Raw genomic sequence first — 27,860 nt, 5'->3', positions numbered from 1 at the left:
GTGGCAATATAAATTAAATAGTACAATTTAAAAGTGGCTGCAGGAACAGAGAGACTTGGACCTGCGTATATATATCTTTGAAGATGGGGCAGACGAGTTCAGAGGTTTGTTAAAAAAGCATACGAAAACCTTGGCTTTATTAATGGATGCATAAAGTACAAAATATTTTCTATAAAACATTGATTAGACCCCAGCTGGAGAATTGTGTCCAGTTATGGACTCTGCACTTTAGGAAAGATGTCAAGGCCTTGGAGAGGGTGCAGAGGAGATTTGCTTGAATGGCCCCAGGGATGAGAAATTTCAGTTGTTTTGAGAGGCTAAGGAAGCTGGTGCTGTTATCCTTTGAGCAGAGATGTTTAAAGGGAGATTTAATAGAGCTGTTCAAAATCATGAGGTGTTTTGATAGAGAGAAAAACTGTTTCTAACCTGTAAGGGTCAGTAACCATATGAGACAGATTTAAGTTAATTGGCAAATGAGCCAGAGGGGAGATGAGAAGAAGTCCTTTTAAGCCGTGATTATTATGATCTGGAAAAAAAACTACCTGAAAGTGTGGTGGAAGCATATTCAATAGTAAATTTCAAAAGTAAGTTGGTTAATTGTTGACGAGGAAATATCTTCAGGGCAATTATGAAAGACCAGAAACTGACACTAATTAGATAGTGATAAAAACTGGAGGAACAGCACCTCATCTTCCGACTAGGCACTTTACAGCCTTCCGGGCTGAATATTGAATTCAACAACTTTAGATCTTAAACTCCCTCCCCCCATCCCCATCCCGTTTCTTCCCCCTCCCTTTTGTTTTTTCAATAATTTATATAGATTTTTATTTTCCCACCTATTTCCATTATTTTTAAATCTACAACTAATACCTTGTCAGTCTTTCCACCCCACCCCCACTAGAGCTGTACCTTGAGTGTCCTGCCATCCATTCTTAATCAGCACTTTTCTTAGATAATATCACCACCTTCAACACCTATTTGATCCTTTTGTCTGTGACATCTTTTGATTATCTGCTCCTATCACTGCTTGCTTGTCCCTACAACCACCCCACCCGCAACTTCTCTCCCCCCACCCCCCACCTTAAACCAGCTTATATTTCACCCCTCTCCTAACTATACTCAGTTCTGTTGAAGGATCATGTGGACTCGAAACATCGACTCTTTTCTTCTCCACCGATGCTGCCAGACCTGCTGAGTTTTTCCAGGTAATTCTGTTCTAATTAGATAGTTCCTTCAGAGATGAAGCACAGGCACAATGGGCCAAATGGCCTCCTTTTGCGCTATAAGATTCTATGTGTCAGGGTAGAAGCTGTTAAGCAAGTGATCCTTATGGACACTCTGTGATTGAATAATGCACAATTTAAAGATAAATAATCAGAAGATTAAACAGATAATGCAATGGAGATTGGTGTGTCATTGAGTGCAGAGCCCATGCATTGGAAAACTCCTGGCTTATGTCTGATCATTATATATTGGATACCAACACAATGAACCATCAGGGAAAAGCTAATTTATTCTCTTCATATCTAAATATTACACAGCACTGTTCTTCAATGGTTTGGCTCTTACACAGCTCACTCCATTCATTTTTATTTGGCCTCTTACTGATTGGTCAAAGTACCTCTATTACAAAGATTCTATATGGTGCTTGAAACCAATCCAGATTCAGAGGAAGAAGATACAGATCTCTTAAAAGATGGCCATCCACCTTGTTTAATTATTCCTTTTGTAGCCAGAAGTTTGAGCAGGTTCTTCCTGAATTTCAACCCAATGAATGCGTATAAGATTGGGTTAATGCAGCAGTGCAGGAATCCCAAGATTTGAGTTCCAAATAGAGCCCTGTCGATATGATTCCGCATGTCGCAAGTCTCAGCAATGAAGCTACCCCTCATCAGTGTGTCGATGAACACGGTAATATTACGTGGGAGCAAACAAATGAGAAAAGCTAGCACCACTGCTATGATCACCTTCATGGCTTTCTGTTTCTGGAATCCCTTTGTTTGACACAGTTTCTGAATCACCATGCTGTAGCAGAAGATCATAACAGCCAATGGAACGAGGAACCCAATAATGTGCCGCAAAAACCTGGTGGTTACTCTCCATGTTTCAGCCGATTCAGCCTCGAGTGTCTCATAGCACATCGTTCTTTTGGAACTGGGTGGAGTATATTCGCCCTTGTACAGAGTGGGTAAAGACAAAGCAATGGCCAACACCCAAACAATAATACAAACCACCTTGATTATAAATGGTTTATTTTGTTTGTGGGCCTGTGTAGAGTAGACAATGGACAGATAGCGATTGATGCTGATACAAGTCAATAAAAGGATCCCACTGTAAAAGTTAACTTCCTGTAACATGCTGATGATCTTACACATGGCATCACCAAACACCCAACCAGATATGGCATCCACTGCCCAAAAAGGCAGGGTCACGGCAAAGAGCAGATCGGCCACTGCCAGAAGAAACAGGTAGATATCTGTGGATGATATTGTGCGTCGATTGTAAAGTATGACAACCATTACGACTATGTTCCCTATCACAGCGAGGAAACAAACCAGGCTATAGACAACAGCTATTGCCATGTTGATCCAATTGCCACTAATCACATGGGTACAGGGAGTCATGTCAATATCAAACAAAGGATAACTGTCGTTGCTGTAGTCTTCAAACATTTCATAGAAATCCGACGGATCAAAGGTGAAGCTGGTCTCATCATCCATTTCTGAAAGAAACAAAAAATAGATCAGGAATTGAGAATAAAGCCAAGCTTTATATGAATTGTTTTAAAGAAAATCACAGAGTATATGTTATTGAGAGTAATTGCAAACTTGTCAAATCCATCATTCTAAATATTGTTGGTGAGCAATAGGAAAAGAATGTGCTGATCAAGGATAATAATTTGAACTTGTCCTATTTGACAAATTAAACAGAGTTTTTTGAGTTAATGACTAATTGGCTAGATAATGAAAATGTATTCTATGGGGCAGAATCATCTCAGGTTTGCACTAAGTGCAGTAGTGGGCATGAAAAACAATGTTTTACCCGCTGGCCGCAATGGCGGATTTTCACACCACATCATCCCCTTCCCAGCCTCATTAATAATGCATTCAGGGGAATGGATTGCTGGCGGATGGGTTCGGATTTGCCTGCCACGCGTGACCTTAGTGCTTCCTCTGTCCAGGCACCATGTTTAAAGCACACCAGGGTGCAGCCGACTTCATGTCTACAGACCAGGACTGCTCCAGGTGACAGATAGCCCCAAAACCAAAGGTGACGGCAGCCCTCTCTCTGGGGCATCTCTGGACACAGTGGAAGGCTGGCACAAACTCCTGTACTCCCGCACTAGCCATAGGAGGACCACCAGCGTCACCAATCAGACCTGGGAGGCGATGGCAACAGTGGTCAGCTCCCAGAGCACAGAGGAGGTCAGCCTTCCAGTTCAGGAAGAGGATGAATGATCTCATCTCTTCCGCCAGGGTAAGTCAACTACCTCATTACTCTCAGCTCGCACACTCCCAAACCCATCACACACATCCTCAGGAATCTCACACCTCAAGGGACAACACCACTAGCTTTCACACACACCCTGACATCTCCATCAGGCTCATATCCTCTGGAGGTCACGTCCCCATCCCGTCCATGCTTCCGCTCACCACACAAACATTCCACACAGTGCCATCTGTCCTGCTCACACTCTCTCCACCTGTTTCCACGCCGGAGAAGCTGGCTCACAACAGCAAGGAGAGGTCCCAGACCCGGGGGGGTGGAGTGGCCCACATTAGGCCCCTTACTCACTTTGAGCAGCGTGCCATCGTGCTGACTGGTGAGTACGTGGACGGTGAGGTCGGCGGCAAACACCTATGTGGAGAGTCATCAGAAGGCAGGGGAACATCACGCAGAGATTTTGGAAGCCTTCAACAGAGTGGCACGTGAGTCAGAGGCATGTGTCCGCCTGCTCTCTGATGAAGTGGTACCCACGTGTGCGTGCATGGAGGTCTCCATTAGAAGGATGGTGGGCACCATGGAGACCATTGTCCAGAAGAACGCAGGGATGCATGTAGACCTGCACTCTATCGCAGTAGCCATGGGTGAGTTTCTGCACTGGCGACACAAGGGGGAATCCTCGACATCCCTCCAGGTGCACCTTCCCCTCAAATAGTCAGGCCGGGCCCCTTGGACACCTGAAGGGAGGAGGAACGGCAGCTGGACACCCCGGGATCATCCACTCAGGAATCTCAGAGGCTGTCCTCTCCCTCTGAGTCCCCTTTGCCTGTGATCCACTCAATGTTGTCCTCTGACAGCACAGAGGGAGCAGCTGGCCCACAGGAGGACAGCCAAAGCAAGACAAGACCCTCAAGGTTTCGCTCTCCAGAGGACGCACACATCAGTCATCAGAGGCAACAGGGTCAACCAATGTACAGGCTGTCTCCACCCTTGCTGAGGATGTCAGGGCAGCACCTAGAAGAAGTGGTGGTAGGCGTAGAAAAGTTACAGAATTCTGATCACAAGTGGTTGCATGGGTGAACACATTTTGCCACTTTATAATCTGAAAATATATTCACTTTCACTGAATAATGGTGTCTTTCAGCTTCATCGACAGGCTTCACAAATCCTCCCACTCATCCCCCCCACAGTTCAGCTGCACGAGTGATTCTGGAGGGACAAGTGTTTGTGTGGCAGGGCCTTTCAGAGGCTCGTGCAAGAATTCTTCCACACATGCAGAGCCTTCATCCGTTACACTCATCTCACTGTTCCGAGCATTTTCAATGCTGCCTGCTGAGGTTCTCTTTCAGTTGTCCATTTGAGCTGACCTGCATCTCCGCCCACCCACTGATCGCGCTCCCATGCAGCACCTGTTCCCGCCCAACACGAGGCTCCGCTCACTCTCGATTTGCGCAGCATGGTAATCGTTAAGTTTTTGATTAGCTCCCCTGTCCTTTCCCCTCCCCTGATCCTACATGTCATTTCCCCTCCCCTGGTCCTACATGTCCTTTCCCCCATCACAGTCCACACTCCTGGCATCACCTTCTGCTCCCCACCATTACCCTGCAGCCTGAAACCATGACATTCCAGGATGTCCAGCTGAACATGCACATTCCCTACCTTCCTGAAAATCCCACCCCCATCCACATTGACCTTCTCCTTCCCACCCCCTGGGTCTGTGTTTGCTTCCATGTACCCACCACGACCCTCGCCACCGCTTCTACCGGTATTTGACGCATCCTCACCCTCCCACCCTACCAGCTCCTTCTTCCCCCTCTCATACTTACCATTCTATTCCAGCACACCCACCCTGAGTTCGCTTCCTAGAAGGCAGTTATTGACTTCACAGACCCCTCCCTTGCACATTCATCCCCCTCCCTCCTTCCTTCACCCCTTATCCCTCCTCCACCCTCACTCCCTCCTTGCACATACTCCCTCCTCCCCATGTATTCCCTCCCCCCTCCGAAATCCTTCCTCCCCCAGATACTTTACACCTTTCGACTCCCTGCTCCCTTGGACACATTCCTCCCTCCGAACTCCTTCCCTTACACCTTCCTCTTCTGTTACACCTACCACCCCACTTGCACCATTCTTCCCCGTTACACCCTCCTCCCCCCTGGACTCCTTTCTGCCCCCTCCCAACCTCAAACCCCCGGACACCTTTGCACCCTCCGTTCCAACCTCACTCCCCGACACTGTCAACCCCCTCCACCCCGTCCCACCCACACTGGTACACCTTCATCTCCCACTCACACCTAGATCTACCTCTCCACCCACCACCCCCCCCTAATTGCTGATCATCCATACCAGTCCATGGCGAAGCCCGTTAAGTTCCAACGCCTCTGGGAAGTCAAGGCTGCTTCCATCTTCTGAGGGCTGCTTCGCGGATGAGGATCCGCCCAGCATGCGATGCACGTGTTCCTCCAGGGTCCGATCTTCTCCCCGGACGTCTGTGATTTGAGGTAAGTCCCAACTTCTACACGTCACGCTTGTCCAGATGTATTCTGGGCTGGCATGTTTTCCCACCGGTGTAATGTAAATCGGGCTTGGGGGTGTGGGGGATTCCGGTGAGGGGGTGGGGGGGGCATTCCGGTTGGGCCCTTACTTTACATCCCATTAGCCGGGTACAAGTCGGGTACACGCAGGCCTCAAGTGGGATTCGCAGTCCGCCATGATGGACACCATCTCATGAACCTGCTGTGATTTCACGCCAGCATGAAACCGGTTTCTGTCCCTCCTGCCAAGTCTGCCCCCCACCGCCCGCCATGATGCCCGCCAACAATGGGAGCGGAAAATTTCAGCCATGGAGTTGCAGAGGAGGCTTATTGCGAAATTCAAGCATATTGAATATAAGGAAATAAAAACAAAAAGCTAAAAGCTACTGCGGATGCTGGAAATCCAAAACAAAAACAGAATTACCTGGAAAAACTCAGCAAGTCTGGCAGCATCGGTGGAGAAGAAATCAGTTAACGTTTTGAGTCCTCATGATCCTTCGGCAGAACTATAAGAAAAACTACAATGGTAAAAAGTTGATTCATGGACAGAAAAGAAAGGTTAGGGTATATGTACAATCTTTGGTTTGGAGCAGGAAACAGTGTACCCAAGGGATCAGTGCTGGCCACACTTTTCTTCTTATTGGCCTGAATTTTTCAGTCAGTGGGCGGACTTGGCAGGAGCGGGCAGGGGTGGTCCTGGTGCTGACAGCCACCCATGATCGGCTCTGCACCGCCATTTTACACGGGTGAGCCAATTAAGACCCACCCAGCCTAAGACCCAAGCGGTAGCACTCAGCACTACCTGTACAGGCGTGGGGAAGAGGGAGATTCGGGGCCAGCGCTCTTGCGCAGAAAGAGTGCTTCGATCTCCATGAGGCACGGAGCTGCCTCAGGGAGATAGAAGCGCTTTTGAAATAAATAAATTGATTCAAAATTTAATTAAACATGTCCCCTCATTTGACGGTGTCACATGAGATGTGGCATGTTTTTCTATTTCAGAAATTTTTAAAATTTAATTAATAAAAGCTTTAGGAAATCTCATCCCGCTCATGGATGAGGTTTCCTAAAAAATGTAAAGGCCATTTGGCCTTTTTGCCTGCCCGCCAATGGTAAGGTTGGATGGGCAGTGTAAAATTGACCTCAATTACTTCCTTAATAGGCCTTAATAGGCCATTTAAATATCAGTGGCCGCGCAGCCGACTCTGGCGCGTGCCCGCCGAACAAAACATCATGAGACAGTGCGATGAAGTCGGGACACATGCCTGACATCATCGCACATTATATTACGCACTGGAGTGTCAGGCCTGCCCCTGCACGCCGACTGAAAAATTCAGGCCATTATATATATTTTTAATACCTTTCTAATTACATTATTTCACATGATCTTGACAATCTTTACCCTAGTTTGCACCACCCATTTTCGAGCAGTTCCTTGAGTTCATAACAAGTGTCGTTATCTGATGTCCATGTTCTCAAGAATAACAGACTGGTGTTAGTTACAGATAACTTGAACTCTAAATGTAAACACGTCTGCACACAGCTTGCCTACTCTTCAGCCTGTGTCCCTGTCATGTTTCAGGCCAGTGGGTCTCCAGCTATAGCTCCAATGACTCTCGCAGACTCTCCAGTTACAGGGCAGAATACCTCTCTACCTTAAGCTAAAAGCAAAACACTGCGGATGCTGGAAATCTGAAATAAAAACAGAAAATACAGGAAAAACTTAACAGGTCTGGCAGCAACTGTGGAGCGTTTCTCTCTCCACAGATGCTGCCAGACCTTCTGAGTTTTCCAGCATTTTCTGTTTTTACTACCTCTCTACCTTCTTTGTCAGGATGTAGCAACACTCCTCTCAAAGTCGCCAATATTTTCCCAAGAACGCATCGCACTATTTCCAAAGCAAGTCACAAGTACCACGCCTGCAAGATGAGTGGCTGGGCCTTTCAGTGTCGCTCATGGTGGATGGAGGCGGGAGGATTCCTTGCGCAGCTGAATGCCTGTACTGGTGGGAGTGTTTAGGAGAAAGAGTTAACTGGACCCATGTGGTGCAGATTGGCAGAACAGGCATCAAATCAGTCTAAGAGGTTGATGCCACGATTGTCACTTTTGGCATGGTTGTGTGGCACCCTACTGATAAGGGTGCTAGTGCCACTGTACTATGCTTACACCAGGAGTTTTCACAGTGGGAAACCTTGGTATCAAACAGCCTCTCAGGGATGACTGGTCTGCTAACTCTTTTGGGGGTATAGAATGAATCCTTTACCAATCCTTTAAGCACACTGGACAGTGAGGGAATCCTCTGTGTATTAACTGTCATGCTAATAAATTCTTGCTGATGGGGTTGAAGTTGGAACTGAAGTTGGAACTTTATAAAGATATAAGTACAGCAGAGGAGATCATTCAGCCCATCTAACTATTTCTTCCCTGGACACTTGCAATTTGCCCTCTAATCCCACCACAGTATCTAAATGCCCCTTAATAACTCCAAAGTTTTTGGCTCCACTGCTATACTCAGAACAAATTTCAGGTATTGATCATGCTTAATGTGAAGAAGTACTTATGAACTTATCTATTTCCAATTTTTAACCCCATCCCCTTGTTCTGTAGTCATGCTTCAACATAAGATAGCTTTCTATTCCGAAAAGTAATTTTTTTTATTTTTCTATAACATCATAAAAATGAAGACTGACGCTCCCTAATCACAGAATCACAGAATTGTTACAGTGCAGAAGGAGGCCATTCAGCCCATCATGTCTGCACTGGCTCCCTGAGCATTTTAACTTAGTGCCAATCTCCTTCCTTTTCTCCGTAACCCTGCACATTGTTTCTATTTAAATAATCATCCAATGCCCTCTTGAATGCCTCAATTGAACCTGCCTCCACCACACTTCCAGGCAGTGCATTCCAAACCCTAACTATTCGCTGTGTGAAAAACGTTTTTTCTCACCTCGCATTTGCATCTTTTGCAAAACCCTTTAAAACTGTGCCCTCTGGTTCTCAATCTGTTTACGAGTGGGAACAGTTTCTCCCTATCTACTCTGTCCAGACCCCTCATGATTTAGAAAACTTCTATCAAGTCTCCTCTTAGCCTTCTCCTCTCCAAGGAAAACAGTAACAACTTCTCAAATCTTTCCTCATAACTGAAGTGTCTCATCCCTGGCACCATTCTTGTAAACCTCTTCTGCATTCTCTCCAATACATTCACATCCTTCCTGTAGTGTGGTGCCCAGAACTGTACACAATACTACAGCTGAGGTCTAACCAGTGTCTCATATAAGTTCATCATAACCTCCCTGCTCTTGTACTCTATGCCCCTATTAATGAAGCCTAGAATACTGTATGCTTTAGTAACAGCTCTCTCTACCTGTCCCGCCACCTTTAATGACTTATGTACATATACACCCAGGTCTCTCTGCTCCTGCATGCCCTTTAGAATAGTACCCTTTGTCTTATACTGTCTCTCCATACTCTTTGTACCGAAGTGCATCACCTCACCCTTCTCCACATTGAACTTCATCTGCCACCTATCTGCCCATTCCACCAATGTGTTAATGTCTCATGGACTCATAGAAATCTACAGCACAGAAGGACGCTATTCGGCCCATCGCATCTGCGCCAGTCAACAAAGATCTGACTACACTAATCCCATTTTCCAGCGCTTGGCCCATAGCCCTGGAGGCTATGGCAACGCAAGTGAATATCTAAATATTTCTTAAATGTTACGAGAGTTTCTGACTCAACCACCCTTTCAGGCAGTGAGTTCCAGACTCCCACCACGCTCTGGGTGAAAAAAACTTCTCCTCAACTCCCCTCTTATCCTTCTACCTCTTACCTTAAATCTATGCCCCATGGTTATTGACCCCTCTACTAATGGAAAATGTGCCTTCCTATCCACCCTATCTGTGCCCCTCATAATCTTATACATCTCTATCAGGCCCCTCTCAACCTTCGTTGCTCCAAGGAAAACAACCCCAGCCTATCCAATCTTTCGTCATAGCTCAGACCCTCCAGCCCAGGCAGCATCCTGGTAAATCTCCTCTCCAATGCAATCACATCATTCCTATAATGTGGTGAGCAGAACTGCACACAGTACTCTAGTTGTGACCTAACCAGCACTTTTAACAGTTCCAGCATAACCTCCCTGCTCTTGTATTGTATGCCTTGGCTAATAAAGGCAAATATCCCATATGCCTTCTTAACCACCTTATCTACATGCCCTGCTACTTCAGGGATCTATGGATATGCACACCAAGATCCCTCTGATCTTCAGTACTTTCCAGGGTCCTACCATTCATAGTGTAATCCCTTGCCTTGTTAGCCTCCCCCAAGTGCATTACCTCACACTTTTCCGGGTTGAATTCCATTTGCCACTGCTCTGCCCACCTGACCAGTCCATTGATATCCTCCTGCAGTTTACGGCTCTCCTCCTCACTATTTACCACCCTACTAATTTTGGTGTCATCTGCGAACTTCTTGATCATACCCCCTACATTTAAGTCCAAATCATTTATGTACACCACAAACAGTAAGGGCCCCAGCACTGAGCCCTGTGAAGCCCCACTGGAAACAGACTTCCAGTCACAGAAACATCCCTCTACCACCCTCTGCTTCCTGCCACTCAGCCAATTTTGGATCCAATGTGCCCCTTTGCCTTGGATCTCATGGGCTCTTACTTTCTTGACCAGTCTGCCATGAGGAACCTTATCAAAAGCCTTGCTAAAGTCCATGTAGACCACATCAAATGCATTACCCTCATCAACACTCCTGGTTACCTCCTCAAAAAATTTGATCAAATTTATCAAACATGAACTTCCCTTAACAAATCCATGCTGTCTATCCCTGATTAATCTGTGTCTCTCCATGTATAGATATATTCTGTCCCTCGGAATTTTTTCTAGTAATTTCCCCACCACCGAGGTTAGACTGACTGGCCTGTAATTTCCTGGTCTATCCCTTCTCCCTTTTTTTAATAATGGGACAACTTTAGCAATCCTCCAGTCCTCTGGCACCTCACCTGTGACCAGAGAGGATTTGAAAAATACAGCCAGGACCTTTGCCTCCCTCAAGAGCCTGGAAAACATCTCATCTGGGCCTGTGGATTTATCCACTTTTAAAGCCACTAAACCCGCTGGTACCTCCTCTATGTTAATTTCCTGTAATATTTCACAGTCCTCCACCCTGATATCTATACCTGTGTTGTCCTTTTCCATTGTGAAGACCGACGCAAAGTATTCATTGAAGACTGCACCTACATCTTCTGGGTCCACACACAGATTACCTCTATGGTCCCTAATTGGCCCAATTCTTTCCCATGTTATTCTCTTGCGCTTTATCTATTTTAAAAACCCCTTTGGGTTTTCCTGTATTCTACCCACCAATATTTTCTCATGCACTTTCTTCATTTTCCTAATCTTCTTTTTAAGTTCCCCTCTGCATTTTTTATACTGCTCTAAGGACTCTGCCATATCGAGCCCTTGGTATCTGCCATAAGCTTCTCTTTTTCTCTTAATCCTAACCGTTATGTGCCTTGACATCCAGGGTTCTGCAGACTTGCCCCCCCACCCCCTTTGTCTTTACGGGAATATATTTGCCCTGTACTCTTGCTATTTCCCCCTTGAGTGCCTCCCACTGCTCTGACACAGTTTTATCTAGAAGTAGCTGCTCCCAGTCCACTTGGGCCAAATTGTATCTCATCTTAGTAAAATTAGCCTTTCCCCAGTTGAAAACTTTTATTCCCGGCCCAACCTTATCCTTTTCCATAACTATCCTAGATCTAACTGGGTTATGGTCACCATCTCCAAAATGCTCCTCTATTGATACACCTTCCAACTGCCTGGGCTCATTTCTGAATATTAGGTCCAGAACTGCCCCATCCCTTGTTGGGCTTTCTACGTCCTGGCTAAAAAAGTTCTCCTGGATGTAACTTAAGAATTTTGCTCCCTCCCTACCTTGCATACTAAAACTATCCCAGCTAATATTTGGGTAGTTAAAATCCCCTATTATTACTGTTCTATTATTCTTACACTTTTCTGAAATTTAATTACATATTTGATCCTCTAACTCTCCCTGACTGTTTGGGGGCATATAGTACACACCCAACAGCGTGTTTACCCCTTTTGTGTTTTTTACTTCTACCCATATGGCTTCATTTTTTGATCCTTCCAAGATATCATCCCTCCTCACTGCTAAAATTGATTCCTTGATCAATATTGCAACTCCACCTCCTCTTCTATCCCCCTCTCTATCTCATCTGAATACCCTTTAACCAGGAATGTTGAGCTGTCAATCCTGCCCTTCTTTTAGCCAAGTCTCGGCCATAGATATGATACCATACTCCCACATGCCTATCTGTGCCCTCAGCTCATCTGTCTTATTCCTCAGGCTCCTTGCATTAAAATATATTCCATTTAGCCTCTCTAAACTCACTCCTTTCTTATCTAGTCTATGTTTCCTCTGCTTTCCACACTCACTCACTAGCGTTTTAACTTCAATTCCATCTCAGCTTCTCTCCCCTCTGAACTATTTTTCAGGATCCCATCCCCCTGCCAATTTAATTTAAATCCACCCCAACAGCATTCGCAAACCTCCCCGCAAGGATGTTGGTCCCATTCCTGTTCAGATTTAACCCGTCCAACTTGTACAGGTCCCACCTCCCCCAGAAACAGTCCCAATGCCTCAGGAATCTAAAGCCCTCCCTCCTGCACCATCTCTCCAACCACGCATTCATCTGCTCTATCCTTCTGTTCCTATATTCACTATTGCGTGGCACCGGGAGTAATCTGGCGATTGCCACCTTTGAAGTCCTGCTTTTCAATTTCCTACCTAACTCCCTAAAGTCTGCCTGCAGGACCTAATTTCTCTTTCTTCCTATGTCATTGGCCCCAACATGGACCACGACCTCTGGCTGTTCATCCTCCCCCTTCAGAATATGTTCCACAACGTCCTTGACTCTGGCACCCGGGAGGCAACATACCATCCCAGAGTCACATCTGCGGCTGCATAAGCGCCTGTCCATTCCCCTCACTAATGAATCCCCTCCCACTATTGCCCTTCCACACTTGCTCCCCGCTGAGCAGCTGGACCACCCACAGTGCCATGGCCTTGGCTCTGTTTGGTCGCCACAGAGGAACCGTCATTCTCAGCATTTTCGAAGACTGATAAACGGTTTTCGAGTGAGATGCACTCCGGCGATTCCCTCACTATCTAGCTGATCCCTTTCTTCTGTCTGGTGGTCACCCATTCCCTCTCAGGTTGCACTTCCTTAAGCTGCGGGGTGACCACGTCCTGAAACGTGCTGTCCACAAACCTCTCAGACTTGTAACTGCACCATAGTGCCCCCAGCTGCTGCTCAAGTTCCATAACCCGGATCTCGAGTTACTCCAGTTGAAGGCACCTCCTGCGCACATGGTCACCCAGGCCACCAGGAGTGTCTAGGATTTCCCATATAGTGCAGGATGTGCAAATCACGGGACTGAGCTCCCCAGGCATATCTTAACTAAATAGAATATGGACCCTTGCTTTTATTTTGCTCTTACTCCTACTTGAGTACAGACTAGATGCTACATCCTCCTCTCACACTCTCTTCTAGGCGCTGCTAACTGCCTGTCCCAGGATCCTCCTCTCACACTCTCCTCTAGGTGCTGCTGACTGCCTGTCCCAGGGTCCTCCTCTCACACTCTCTTCTAGGTGCTACTGACTCCCTGTCCCAGGGTCCTCCTCTCGCTCTCTCCTCTAGGTGCTGCTGATGCCTGCCCCAGTGTCCTCCTCTCGCTCTCTCCCCTAGGTGCTGCTGACTGCCTGCCCCAGGGTCCTCCTCTCACACTCTCCTCTAGGTGCTGCTGATGCCTGCCCCAGGGTCCTCCTCTCACACTCTCCTCTAGGTGCTGCTGACTGCCTGTCCCAGGGTCCTCCTCTCACACTCTCCTCTAGGTGCTGCTGACTGCCTGCCCCAGGGTCCTCCTCTCACACTCTCCTCTGTCTTTTTGAAGTTCTACACTGTCCTCCTCACAGTTTTGGGAGTCCATCGAGTCTGCTCCGCCATTCAATCATGGCTGATAAGTTTCTCAACCCCATTCTCCCGCCTTCTCCCCGTAACCTTTGATCCCCTTACCAATCAAGAACCTATCTATCTCGGTCTTAAATACACTCAATGACCTGGCCTCCACAGCCTTCTGTGGCAAAGAATTCCATAGATTCACCACTCTCTGGCTAAAGAAGTTTCTCCTCATCTCTGTTCTAAAAGGTCTTCCATTTACTCTGAGGCTGTGCCCTCGGGTCCTAGTCTCGCCTACTAATGGAAACATCTTCCCCACATCCACTCTATACAGGCCTTTCAGTATTACGTAAGTTTCAATCAGATCACCCCTCATCCTTCTCAACTCCATCAAGTATAGACCCAGAGTCCTCAAACGTTCCTCATATGTTAAGCCCTTCATTCCTGGGATCATTCTCGTGAACCTCCTCTGGACACTCTTCAGGGCCAGCACATCCTTCCTTAGATACGGGGCCCAAAATTACTCACAATATTCTAAATGTGGTCTTACCAGAGCCTTATAAAGCCTCAGCAGCACATCCCTGCTTTTATATTCTAGTCCTCTCGAAATAAATGGCAACATTGCCTTTGCCTTCCTAACTACCAACTCAACCTGCAAGTTAACCTTAAGAGAATCCTGGACTAGGACTTCCAAGTCCCTTTGCACTCCAGATTTCTGAATTCTCTCCCCATTTAGAAAATAGTCTATGCCTCTATTCTTCCTACCAAAGTGCATGACCTCACACTTCCCCACGTTGTATTCTATCTGCCACTTCTATGCCCATTTTCCTAACCTGTCCAAATCCTGCTGCAGCCTCCCCGCCTCCTCAATACTACCTGTCCCTCCTCCTATCTTTGTATCATCTGCAAACTTAGCCAGGATGCCCTCAGTTCCTTCATCTAGATCATTAATGTATAAAGTGAAAAGTTGTGGACCCAACACTGACCCCTGCGGAACTCCACTAGTCACCGGCCGCCATCCTGAGAAGACCCCCTTATCCCCACTCTCTGCCTCCTGCCAGACAGCCAGTCTTCTATCCATGCTAGTACCTTGCCTCTAACACCATGGACTCTTATCTTACTGAGCAGCCTCCTGTGCAGCACCTTGTCAAAGGCCTTCTGAAAGTCCAAGTAGATAACATCCATTGGCTCTCCTTTGTCTAACCTACTCGTTACCTCCTCAAAGAATTCTAACAGATTTGTCAGGCATGACCTCCCTTTGATGAAACCATGCTGACTTTGCCCGATTTTACCATGCACTTCCAAGTATTCTGAAATCTCATCCTTAATAATGCACTCTAAAATCTTACCAATGATCGAGGTCAGGCTAATCGGCCTGTAATTTCCCGTCTTTTGCCTCACTCCCTTCTTAAACATTAGCGATTTTCAGTCCTCTGGGACCCTACCTGACTCCAGTGATTCCTGAAAGATCACCACTAACGCCTCCACTATCTCTTCAGCTATCTCCTTCAGAACTCTGGGGTGTAATCCATCTGGTCCAGGTGATTTATCCACCTTCAGACCTTTCAGTTTTCCTAGCACCTTGGTAATGGCCACCATACTCACCTTTGCTCCCGACTCTCTTGAACTTCGGAGATGTTACTCGTGTCTTCCACCGTCAAGACTGACGCAAAGTACCTATTCAGTTCCTCCGCCATTTCTTTGTTCCCCACTACTACTTCACCAGCGTCATTTTCCAGCGGCCCAATGTCCACTTGTGCCTCTCTCTTACCCTTTATATATCTAAAAAAACTCATGCAATCTTCTTTTATATTACTGGCTAGTTTACCCTCATATTTAATCTTCTCCCTCCTTATTTCTTTTTCAGTTGTCCTCTGTTGGTCTTTGTAGACTTCCCAATCCCATGGTTTCCCACTGCTCTTCGCCACATTGTATGCTTTCTCTTTAGCTTTTATGCTGTCCCTGACTTCCCTTGTCAGCCATGGTTGCCTCGTCCTCCCTTTAGTATGCTTCTTCTTCCTAGGGATGAATTTTGCTGTGTCTCCCAAATTACTCCCAGAAACTCCTGCCATTGCTGCTCCACTGTCTTTCCTGCTAGGCTCATCTCCCAGTCAATTCTGGCCAGCTCCTCCCTCATGCCTCTGTAGTTGCCTTTATTCAACTGTAATACCGTTACATCTGATTCCAGCTTTTTCCTCTCAAATTGCAGGGTAAATTCTATCATACTATGGTCACTTCCTCCTAAGGGTTCCTTTACCTTAAGCTCCCTAATCAAATCTGCCTCATTACACATCACTAAATCTAGAATTGCCTGTTCCCTAGTGGGCTCCACCACAAGCTGCTCCAAAAAGCCATCTCGTAGACATTCCACAAAATCCTTTTCTTGGGATCCACTACCAACCTGATTTTCCCAGTCTACCTGCATATTGAAATCCCCCATGATCACTGTAACCTTGCCTTTCTTACACACCTTTTCTATCTCCTGGTGTATCTTGTGCCACACATCCTGACTACTGTTCGGAGGCCTGTACATAACTCCCATTATGGTTTTTTTACCTTTGCGGTTTCTCAACTCTACCCACACAGATACTACATCATCTGACCCTACATCATTTCTTGCTATGGATTTAATTTCATTTCTTACTAACAAAGCAACCCCACCCCCTCTGCCAACCTGCCTATCTTTGCGATAGGATGTATATCCTTGGATATTTAGCTCATAGTCCTGATCCCCCTGCAGCCATGTCTCCGTGACGCCCACCACATCATAGCTTCCAATTTCAATCTGCGCCACAAGCTCATTGACCTTATTTCGTATACTGCGTGCATTCAGATACAACACCTTCAGTCCTGTATTTCCCGTCCCCTTTCTCATTGTCATCCCTTTATCTGATGTGCTTGAAGTTAGATTCCTAGCCCTTTCCAAACACTCTGTCCTATTTTGTGTTCTGGAGACTTTAATAGCCTCTCCTGGGTTCTCCTTTCTTTCCAGTTTTTTCATAATTTTCCATGATGTTGAATCCACCCCACCCCCACAAGCTAACCTGCTGCTTTGTTTCCCATTAGTCATACTTCTTGCAGTTTTACCCTTCCGTCCCCACCCCCCCCAGTCTAAAGTCCTGTTGACCACCCTATTTACCCTTTTCGTTTGAACATTGGTCCCAGATCAGTTCAGGTGGAGACCATCCCAACGGTACAGATCCCTCCTGTTCTGATACTGATGCCAGTGCCCCACGAAATGGAACCCCTCTTTCCCGCACCACTCCTTTAGCTACGTGTTTACTTCCCTTATTCTCACGTCCCTATGCCAATTTGCACATGGCTTGGGTAGTAATCCGGAGATTATAACCCTTGAGGACCTGTTCTTTAATTTAGTTCCTAGTTCCTGATAATCCCAAAACAGGTCCTCTTTCCTAGTCTTACCTGTATTTGTTCCGACGTGGACCACAACAACTGGATCCTCCCCCTCCCTCTCCAATATCCTTTCAAGCCGGTCAGATATGTCCCTCACCCTGGCACCGGGCAGGCAACATACCATGTGGGACTCTCGATCCTGCTTACAAAGGATGCTATCAATTCCCCTAATTATAGAATCCCCTACAACTATCATTTGTCTTTTTGCTCCCCCCTCTTGAATGGCCTCCTGTGCCACAGTGCCGTGGTCAGCTGCCTCATCCTCCCTACAGCCCTCTTCCTCATCCACACAGGGAGCAAGTATCTCGTACCTGTTGGACAAGGCCAAGAGTTGAGGCTCCTCTGTTCCTGAACACAGGATCCCTCTACTTGCCTCACTTGCAGTCACACCCTGCTGACCCTGACCACTGACTGGACTTGAGGTACTTAATCTACCGGGTGTGACCACCTCCTGATACAAAGCGTCCAGGTAACTCTGGCCCTCCCAGCTCAGACTCCAGCTCATCAATTCTGAGCCAGAGTTCCTCCAGCAACCAACACTTGCTGCACATGTGGTCACTGCGGCTTGCAATGGGATCTTCCAGCTCCCACATCATACAACTACAGCACATCATCTGCCCAGCCATCTCTACTTAGATAATTTATTAATTAGCTTTGCAGTGTTTTTTTTTCAAATTTGGTGCAGATTTCCTACCAACCAATCAGGTCACAGCTTTCCTGTGACGTCACTTTTTCAGTTTTGGCTTCAGTTACTCTGTGCCCCGAGGTCACCGCTCCGGGGCACCTCCCTCCGAATCTGCTCCCTGGAGACAAGGCCGCGAATCCCCGAGGTAAGCTAGATTTATACTCACCGCTCCAGTACTCCTCCCTCCAAGTCTGCTCCCAGGATTTACTCACCAATCAGCTGCTTTTTCTTTAAAATCCACTTTCAGAATTGTCCCTCGCAGGTCCGGTGCACTCCTGAAGGCACTGCCTCTTCCTCTCTCTTTTTTCTTTAGGTTTGAGGAGGAGGGAGGGATGGAAACACTACAGCAATGTAATGTTTGGGATTATTCCGTTCTTTGACAGTGGGTCCTCTTCGATTCCCTCCTGCGTGTTACGCAACTGCCAGGTGAGATTAACCATTGACGATAAGGTGAGGCCTGTAGCTTAGTCTGCACACAGAACACCTTCTAGTCTGAGAAAGAAAGTTGATGCAAAGATCAAGGAACCAATCGATCAAGACATCATAGAGCCAGTTGAACAACCTAAGCCATGGGTGAGCCTTGTTTTGGTCATGCCAAGACGAAATGGTGACATCAGACTGTGTGTTGATCTGTGACAAATGAATGAAGTGGTAGTAAGAGAGCGTCACCAAATTCCCACTGTGGATGAAGCCTTTCTAGAATTGTCAACAAGAAAGGTATTTCATAAAAGAGGGAATACCACCACCTGAAGCTTTGTCCTGATTCAAGGAAGGTGACAACTTTTGTCACTCAAAGTGGACATTACTGATACCAGAGATAGCTATTTGGCATTAATGTAGCACCAGATATTTACCAACATGAAATCCATTCGGTGATACAAGTGATCCCAGGAACAGCCAATATTTCAGGTGACGTAATTATTCATGGAGCCTATAGAGCAGAACATAACAAGAGGCTGAGATTAGTATTATCTAGATTGCAGTCAGCAGGACTTACAGTAAATGCAGGCAAGTGCTTTCTGGACATGATAGACTGAACATTCATTGGCACAAACTCACGAGCAGCAGAATCAATCCAGCGAAAGACGAGATAGAAGCAATAGCAGAAACATGTGAACCACAAAATGCTAGTAAAGTGAGACGTTTTCTGGAACTTGTGAACTATTGTGCGAGGTATATCCCAAACTTCCCTGCCCTGGCTGATCCACTGAGGAAGTTGACTAGAAGGAATGAATGGTTCAGATTTGATGAAGAATGGAGAGCTGCTTTCAAAGCTTTGAAAGACACCTTGACAAGTGCTCAAACTCTGTGATAGTATGATCCAAATGCACTGACGAAAGTCATACCAGATGCTAGTCCAGGAGCACTGACCGGAGGGCCACCCACCAATGCCCGCTCCCACACTCCCCCCTCCACCCCGACGGGGGGAAAATGTTGCCCACTGCAAGTTAGGAAAATAATGATTTGTTAAGTTTGTTTGCAAAATTTATTACCGTATGTTTCACAAGGGATGGAGTCGAAGCTACATAAACCCAGCAGAAAAATCATGGGCATGATTTTGGTCTGATAAGGGAGGGATGTCATGATAACTGATTGTGTGTGGGCTTGAGTATTAGGTACTCCGGTACTTGAATGAGAAACTGAAAGTAACAGTGTACCACCTGACCAGGGAGAGGGGTAGGGTTGCAAAATCAAATAGCACATATAAGAGCAGAAGTCTCCATGGAAGCTTTGTTAGATCTTTGTTAAAGTTAAACCTGTGACTTTGAATTGCCCTTTCAACTTGAGATGTGACAGTGGATGAGGTGCCAATCAAGTGGGCTGCTTTGCCCTGGATGGTCTCAAGCTTCTTGAGTGTTGCTGTTCGAGCCACATTCATCTGGTGGACAGGCTTTGGGGAGTCAGGAGGTGAGTTACTCACCAGAGAATTCCTAACCTCTGACCTGCTCTTGTAGCCACAGTATTTTATGTGGGTCCAGTTAAGTTTCTGGTCCATGGTAGCCCCCAGGATATTGATGATGGGGGATGCATGTCAAAGGGAGATGGTTCACTTATTGGAGATAGTCTTTTCCTGGCACTTGTGTGACATGAATGTCAAATAAGATGAGGGGACAGGAAGCTGTCAACCACAACAGGAAAATGCTCAGATATTAAAATTTCTTTTAATTTATTCAAAGAAACACATGCACAAATTCACATATACAGATTAGTTTCAGTTGTAAATTCAAATCTCACTGTGGCATGTTGTGAAACTGAATTCAATGAACCTGGTAATTGTTAGGCTGGAAATGAATGTTGCTGGATTGTCATCAAAATCCAACTGGTTCACTCATGTCCTTCAGGGAAGGAAGCTGCTACCCATACTCTGCTTGGTCTCCATGTGACTCCAGACTCTCCCTACCTCCCTCAGGGCAACTAGAAATTAGCTGAAAATACTGTGGCGCATGTTCATCGCACTCCTACACAATGAGCATCCTGGATTGTGCAAATTCAGCTTAACAGGTGTAATGTGGTTGTCATTACAGAAACTACAAATTGGCCATGATTGGAAACTAAATATTCCAGGCTATGGAATCTTTTGAATGATAGGAAAATTGGGATAGAACAAGGAGCAAGATAGAAGATGTATTTACTGCAGCAGAAGGAAGGTATTTGATTAAGGATACACAGGCAGTGAAAACAGTCTGAACTAAGGAATTGAAAAGAATGCAAGATTCTTTTGGAAATTGTCTAGAATCTTCCTGACAGTAATGTTGTAAGAGGGAAATGTATAAGTGCAGAGATAAGGAAAGCATGTAGCAGAAGCAATGGACTGAATAATACACTCCAAAATTGGGAGTGTTTCCCTGCCCACAACAACGTGTTATTATTGAGCGCGTTGATGTCGGGCTGCGTTCCTGATGTCATTACGCCAGTTTCAAATGATACGACAGGCGGGCAGAATTAAAAATAACACTCACATTATTCAAATTTTATTAAAGTAGGTATTGAAGCTTGTTCACGACCCAATTGACTGGAATAATACGTACTGTCTACAATAATACGCTAGCAGAATCTGTCTGACGCCATGCAAGGGTCCCCCCTTTGTTAGGGCGGGTTTAAAAGGTTCAGCTGAGCCCTGAGTTTCATTTTAGTAGTTCAGAGTTCTGTTACTGTTGGAAGTGCTTCATTCCAGAAGCAGAGTTTCCATTTGAAACATATTAATTAGAGGCCTTTTTCCTACTGCTGAATGCTCCATTTAGTCCTTGTCCATCATCCCAGGCTTTAAAGTAGCCAAAACAAAGGGCATTATGGTCTCAGTCGGAGACCCAACCTCCAGTGAGAGGAAGAGGAGAGTGAGAGTAAGAAGAGCAGATCGGGAGGTCCAGGATGCACTGGTGGTGCATGGAGAGGCCAGAGCTGCCCAGTCCCAGAGGGTGATGAGGCCATCATATATCCTCAGCAGAGGCATAAAAGAACTTAGGCAGCCCCTTGAGTATACAGGCAGAGACTGAATTATCTGTAGTTCTAAGGCTTTGTTTGTATAGTTGCATTTCTAATGAGTTTTATGACTCCTTAAGAGAAGGTAAAGCAATCACAAGAGTAGAAAAACTGCTGTTGCCTAGCAACAGGGGTCCAGCGAGGGAGGCCAAACACACACGCACGCACAGAAACATTCAGAGAAAAAACGAGAAAAAGTAGTTTGAGTTCAGTTGGAAGCACTGAAGAGACTCATCAGCGGAGGGTCAGATAACAAGTCCCAAACTGATGTTGAAGCCAGCTGCCAGGAAAGCTGGGCAGGAGAAGGAACTTCAGAAGCAGGTTCCAGAAACAGAAAGTCCCCAAGCCGAGGGGAGTGCAACAGGAAAGGTCCCAAGAGGGCAGTCTAGTCAAGGGAAAAGGACAGGAATCTGGAAAAGATCCTGTTAAGTGAAGTTAAGAGTGAGAAGCCAGAAGGTCCAAAGAGACAGCTGAAGGTTTATAACTCTTTACTATGGGCATGTGAAGCAGTGGTGTACTGTTGATGGCTGAGTCAGTGAGAGAGAGTGTGTGGAAGGAAGCTTGAATGCACGTGGTGACCCAGGGAAGAGGAACGTCAGAAGGAGAGTTTGAAACCCTGGAGGTGAACCCTTGCGGAAGGCATCTGAGAGAAAGCGTCAGTTTGGGAGAAGATTCCAAGGCGAGTTCTTGGAAAATGGAGATGGGAAACCCTCGTGTGAAAGACGGAGTGCAGTGAGACTGATTGGCTCACTGTGCAACAAGCATCTGGGGGAGTTGAGGAGAGGTTCAGTGCATCTGGTTGAGGTGGCATCTGTCACTTGGTTTCAGAGTGTTGTGTGTCTGACCACAGGTTGCTTATTGGTTTACATGGACTGTGTATTTACTATGAACATTAGAGTATAAGATAGCTTTTGTAACTTGTGTTATCCTTACAAATCTGTATATATCTGTAAAGGTATAGTTGTGGGTGAAGAGTCTTGTAATACAGTTCATCTTTTCTTGTTGAATAACTGTTTTATTCTTTTGTTAAAAGTTCATCAGCTGATTCCTGTGACTCTGTTCAGTAGCTACTCTCTCCATGTATCTAAACAAAAGATAAAAGTTAGGATCTATCAAGCCAGGTTCCACCCTGGGATCTGACTTGTTCAGTGGTAACATCAGCTGGGATGTAACATAAGCTGCTCACCTATGTGACCTAATTGGTGACGGCTGTGGAGCTTCTTTCACATATTTATGAGTGCTCCAGCACAGTGCTCCCCCCTCGCTTGCAGCTGCACTGGAGAAAGGCTGCTGATCTGCCACCTCCCTTGCCCTGGGGATCCTCTGTGTAGCTGTGGCCTTGAGCAGCTCGCCATGTTAGAAGACTCCTACTGAGAAGCAGGAGGATTTTCGGCTGCTGCTGGTGTTCAACTTCCACCACTAGGACTGTTTGGCTCTCCCTACCTCCCAGAGAGGTCCTAGGAGCTGGGTCTGTGCCCATGTTCCCAGTCTCCCTGTAGCCCTGGCTCTGGGCCCCTGAGATCAGAGCCAGGGCAATGATGCGCAGGTAGACGCGCATACCAATGTTTGCATCTGCAGTATGCTCGGTTTGCTCCTCCAGGACAGCCGTCAGTCTGTCTGTGGAGGAAGCCTGGAACTCCAAAGAGCGATTGATCACAGTGAACATGGCATGGACCTCTGCAGTCCAAGTGAGAACACTCTGGTATATCCGCCAAATCTTCACAGACCTCGCACTGGACATCCAGCATCGAGCGTCTCATGGACGACTCCAGAAGCTCATCATCCAAATCAGAATCAGTCTCTGGATCACCCCAGACACTCCTCCGACTGCCCAAGGCCTGCTCAACCACACTCTCTGGCATCTGAATGTGCAACTGTGAAGTGCCCTCGCTGGTCTGTGCATGCCCCCATTCTGGCGCACAAACCCCTGCCAAGGTGCCAGTATCTGCGCTGGTGCTTGGGACAGAATGCGGATGTGATATTGCATCCTCCGAGGGTTCCTCCTCCTCTCAGGGGAGTGGCAGTCTGGCATCCAGACAAGGGTCCATGGAAGAGGCTTTATCTGTGGCAGCGAGACAGAAGTAAGGGGATTAGTGGTCATCACAAATCTTTCCACATCTGCGCATAGTCACTAAGCTCTGTACATAAGCACATAAGAACATAACAACTAGCAGCAGGAGTAGGCAATTCAGCCCCTCGAGCCTGCTCCGCCATTCATTACGATCATGGCTGATCTCATTTCGGCCTCAACTCCAATTTCCCGCCCTCTCCCCATAACCTTTCAACCCATTACTAATTAAAAATCTGTCTATCTCCTCCTTAAATTTATTCAGCGTCCCGGCATCCACTGCAGTCTGAGGCAGTGAATTCCACAGATTCACAACCCTTTGAGAAAAGTAATTCCTCCTCATCTCTGATTTAAATCTACCACCCCTTAGTCTAAAAACACGGCCTCTCGTTCTAGAATGCCCCACAAGGGGAAACATCCACTCCACGTCTACTTTGTCTATCCCCTTTAGCACCTTATATACCTCAATTAGATCTCCTCTCATCCTTCTAAACTCTAGTGAGTATAGGCCTAAACTGTTCAATCTCTCCTCATAAGACAAGCCCCACATCTCTGGAATCAATCTAGTGAACCTTCTCTGAACCGTCTCCAGTGCAACTACATCCTTCCTCAAGTAAGGGGACCAAAACTGTGCACAGCACTCCAGGTGCAGTCTCATTGTAACATTACTCATGTCCAACATGAGAGATCAGACTATGCAGACACAATACATACTTGTTCCAATATCTGAAATTTCCAATTATGAAGTTTTCCTGGGTTTTAGCGCCAGAACTAAATTTTCAAGTTTCATTACATCATGACAAACCTCCACCCACCTCCCACCCACCCTCTCCTCTTTTCTATCAGTTTCTGCCATTTACCATCTCATCAGACCCAGGCTTCCTCCAATCTAGCTTCTGCCAGTGGACCTGGATGACTCTGATTCAGAAAGCATCAAAACCTCCTCTTCAAATGGTATCAGCATCCCCGCCAGTCTGGCCTCACTCTCGGGCATTGTGGGCACGCTTCTTCTAAAAAGATGTGTGATATTGCGCTCACGAGCACTGTTGATGGCAAGCTGCCAATGCATTACTAGTAGAGTGTTTGGCAGCCTAGATGCTGTGCACATCCCTCATCTGCACAGCCTGCCAAACCCCAGCCCTCCAACTGGACCTAAGCTATAAGTGCATTCTTACACCTGCGCTGACAGCAATACAGCAATTCCTTCGCTGCATCATTCTGCTTTGGAGCTCCAGCCAACCTCACATTCCTCCTGCATTTATGACTGCGCCCTGCAGCATAATGGCACAAGATAACACATGCTGAGGATTTACTCACCCTGGCCATCCTCATGAGGTCATTGAGCGTCTTCCGGCATTGAGACCTGGTTCGCTTCACCAGCCCAACGCTGCTGACATCAGCAACTACCTCCTCCCAAGCAGCACATGTTTTGGTTGGGATTCTCCTCTGCCTACTGGATGCTGTGAGCTGCTCACGTCGATTCGAGACTGCACGGAGGAGGGGTCTCAGGGCATCATTGTTAAATTGAGGGGCTGATTTGGCCTGTCTCCCTGTGCCTCTTCCCTTGCTCTAATGGATCTGACATCTCCGGAGGGAGACATGCAACAACTAGACAACTACTTTACGCAAAGATGTGGAAAGTGTGTTCAAGCACAAAAAGAATGCCACCTCTGCTCATTGGCAAAGTTTGAACACATCAGGTATCACAAAAATGCACATTCACCTTAAAAGCCTGAAAATCTCTGAAGTTCCAAGAGCTGCACAACTCTGATGAGTCCCGACATTTGCTGGGTCCCCTGACACTGCGCGGTGTCAGAGGGCCCTTTAAATTACTGGCTGTGACCTTAACTCTGGGTCCCGGCCAATGACCTCGGAGGCTGAACATCCTGCCTTCCAACACTGATTGGGCGGGATGCTCACTTCCTGTAAGCCTCAAACCTGCCTCTGACCTCAATTGGTCCAAAATTGCACTTTATCGGGCACATTTCAGTACCAGACCCAGAATTCGGAAGGCCACCCATGAGGGATACTTAACCTAAAGGTCTATTCGAAGACTGCAGGTGAGGCTTAATCTCAATTTGAATTTCACAAGGGGAAAAAGGCTGGAAGATGCCTAGTTTGAAGCTAGTGGAAAAATCTACAGTGGTCCTCACAGAGCCTGTAGCAAAAGAAAGAACCCAGCAGATTAGCTTGGAAGTATTGCAAAGGCAACCAGGACAAGGAACCGAGGGATCCACAGTCAAAAGGTAGCAAATGAAAGTCTTACTTCTGAGAATAGCTGGAACTGAGGAGAATTAAAGTAGTTTCCAAGTAGTCCTGACAGAAGTAAAGACTCTAAGTAAAAACTCTAAGATATCATAAAGTATAAGAGAACTTTTGGAGGAAGTAAGAAGTAAAACTGAGTGCATAGCACAAGTGGTTATAAACCATGTGGTTAAATTAATAGCGCTTGTTTTGTTTAAATCTTTTACATACAACAAAGTTTATTTTTCTTCATAAACATGATATCTTGTGGCATCGTTCTGTTGGTTCAAATGAGGTGTTCAGATTTCTCTTTAAATGTTAGTGGTCGCTAACCGGATCATAACAATAACCACAACCCGAACAGTCCCGCTCTTTACCTACCGTCTGTCCCTCAGCCTCTGTCAAGCAGCCATTTGGTCACAAGGCAAAATAAAAGCTTCCACAAAATAAACAATCCAAACCAAATTTATAAATGAAATTTTTGCCATAATGCAGTCCAACGTAATCAACTTTGTGTAATCCATTAGTGCCTGCCATCCGTGTGCCTTTTGCCTGTTTCTGTGTTCCAACACAACATGGCTGGTGAAAGGCTGCTGATTTTTAGTGGAGGACACTGCAGAATGCCTTGGAGGACAAGCTCATGCAGTTCTGGGCTAAAGCAGTTACAAAAGCAAGAAAGGCTGTTTCACTCTTCACAGATGCTGCCAGAACTGCTGAGTTTTACTAGCACTTTGTTTTTATTCCACTATATACCTTCTTCCAGTTTGAAAAATGAGAATTCATCACTACTCTCTGTCACTTTCACTGTCACCGAGCCAATTTCATATCCATGCTGCCACTGTCCTTTTAATCCTGTGGGCTCTAACTTTCCTGACAAGCCTATTATGTGGTACTTTAACAAATGCCTTTTGGAAGTCCAAGTCCAAGTCATCACGTCAACCGCCTTACCCTCATCAACTCTCTCTGTTACCTTATCAAAAAACTGAAGCAAGTCAGTTAAACATGATTTGCCCTTCACATACCCGGTGTTGGTTTTCCTTAATCAACCCACATTTGTCCAAGTGACTGTTAAATTTGTCCCGAATTATGGTTTTGGAAAGCTTTCCCAGCACCAAGGTTAAATTGACTGCGCTGTAGTTGTTGAGCTTATCCTTACACTTCCTTTTGAACAAAAGTTAGTATGTTACGCATGCTAGCAATCTGACTGATTTAATCTTAATTGAACTGGTCATTTGTGCACTGTGCACAAATAGCTTTCGTTGCCCAAACAGTGACTAAAAGTCACAGACCAGAAACGTTGGTCAGGATTTTCCAACCACACCAGCAGCGGGCACCGTCGTAGGTGGGACAGGAAAATTTGGAGAGCAGCCAAAAGTTGAGGCCGGAAAAATCCCAGCCGTTGTCTGTGTTTCTCTCTCCACAGATGCTCCTTGACCTACTGAGTATCAACAGCATTTTCTGTTTTTATTTCAGGTTTCAAGCATCTGTAATATTTGCTTTCTCACAATGTGATACCCTTCCTGTAAGGCTGACTGGGTGGACCTGATAATGTCAAAAAACATATAAATGTAAGTTTATCCTTTTAATATTCCCATCATAAATCAGACATTTTAAAGAAATATTTATTCTCAGGGTCTGTGTGCAGTGTCAGACAATATCAACTAATGAGCAAATAAAATCTTCTCCTCTTGTTTCTCTTCGCAAAATTTATTTCAGTCTGTTTATTTTTATTGATCTGCCAACCAACTCTAATCTTAGAATGATCAATATCAGAAGAGCATCCATCATAAATATTCACAGGAACTCAATACCATATATTGTGCAAATAATACAGAAAATGCCTGTAAATAATTTAATTGAATAGCCAATTAAAATCCACATACCTTCTCAAAGGGTGATTGATGTTCCCTGCCTGTCTGTAAGTTGGTAAAATGATTTTCTTCACCACCTAACATGCCAGACACAAGCAGGAGGACAACTCACAGCATTCTACAATGTTTG

General features: G+C 46.0%; 1 protein-coding gene across 2 annotated transcripts; it reads right to left on the bottom strand.

Moving 5' to 3' along the window:
- Positions 1-1,222: 1,222 nt before the first annotated feature.
- LOC144686905 (C-X-C chemokine receptor type 2-like) lies at positions 1,223-27,860 on the bottom strand. 2 transcript variants are annotated; one of them, XM_078552737.1, is made up of 2 exons: positions 27,743-27,860; positions 1,223-2,722 (listed from the first exon to the last, which is right to left on the bottom strand). In XM_078552737.1, exon 2 carries the CDS (start codon positions 2,718-2,720, stop codon positions 1,638-1,640), a length of 1,083 nt encoding a protein of 360 aa, XP_078408863.1. In that variant the 5' UTR covers positions 2,721-2,722; positions 27,743-27,860; the 3' UTR covers positions 1,223-1,637. The 2 variants fall into 2 exon arrangements, with proteins under 2 accessions (XP_078408863.1, XP_078408864.1); XM_078552738.1 differs by lacking the exon at positions 27,743-27,860 and adding an exon at positions 26,237-26,256.

The sequence above is a fragment of the Cetorhinus maximus genome, chromosome 11 (assembly GCF_964194155.1).
Source record: "Cetorhinus maximus chromosome 11, sCetMax3.hap1.1, whole genome shotgun sequence".
Taxonomy (NCBI): Eukaryota; Metazoa; Chordata; class Chondrichthyes; order Lamniformes; family Cetorhinidae; genus Cetorhinus; species Cetorhinus maximus.
Note: the sequence above shows the minus strand (reverse complement) of the source record. Positions and strands in the feature narration are given on the sequence as shown.

Bases quoted from the DNA above. Each gene is read 5' to 3' on its own strand.
- LOC144686905 (XM_078552737.1), bottom strand. From the start codon at position 2,720: ATGGATGATGAGACCAGCTTCACCTTTGATCCGTCGGATTTCTATGAA.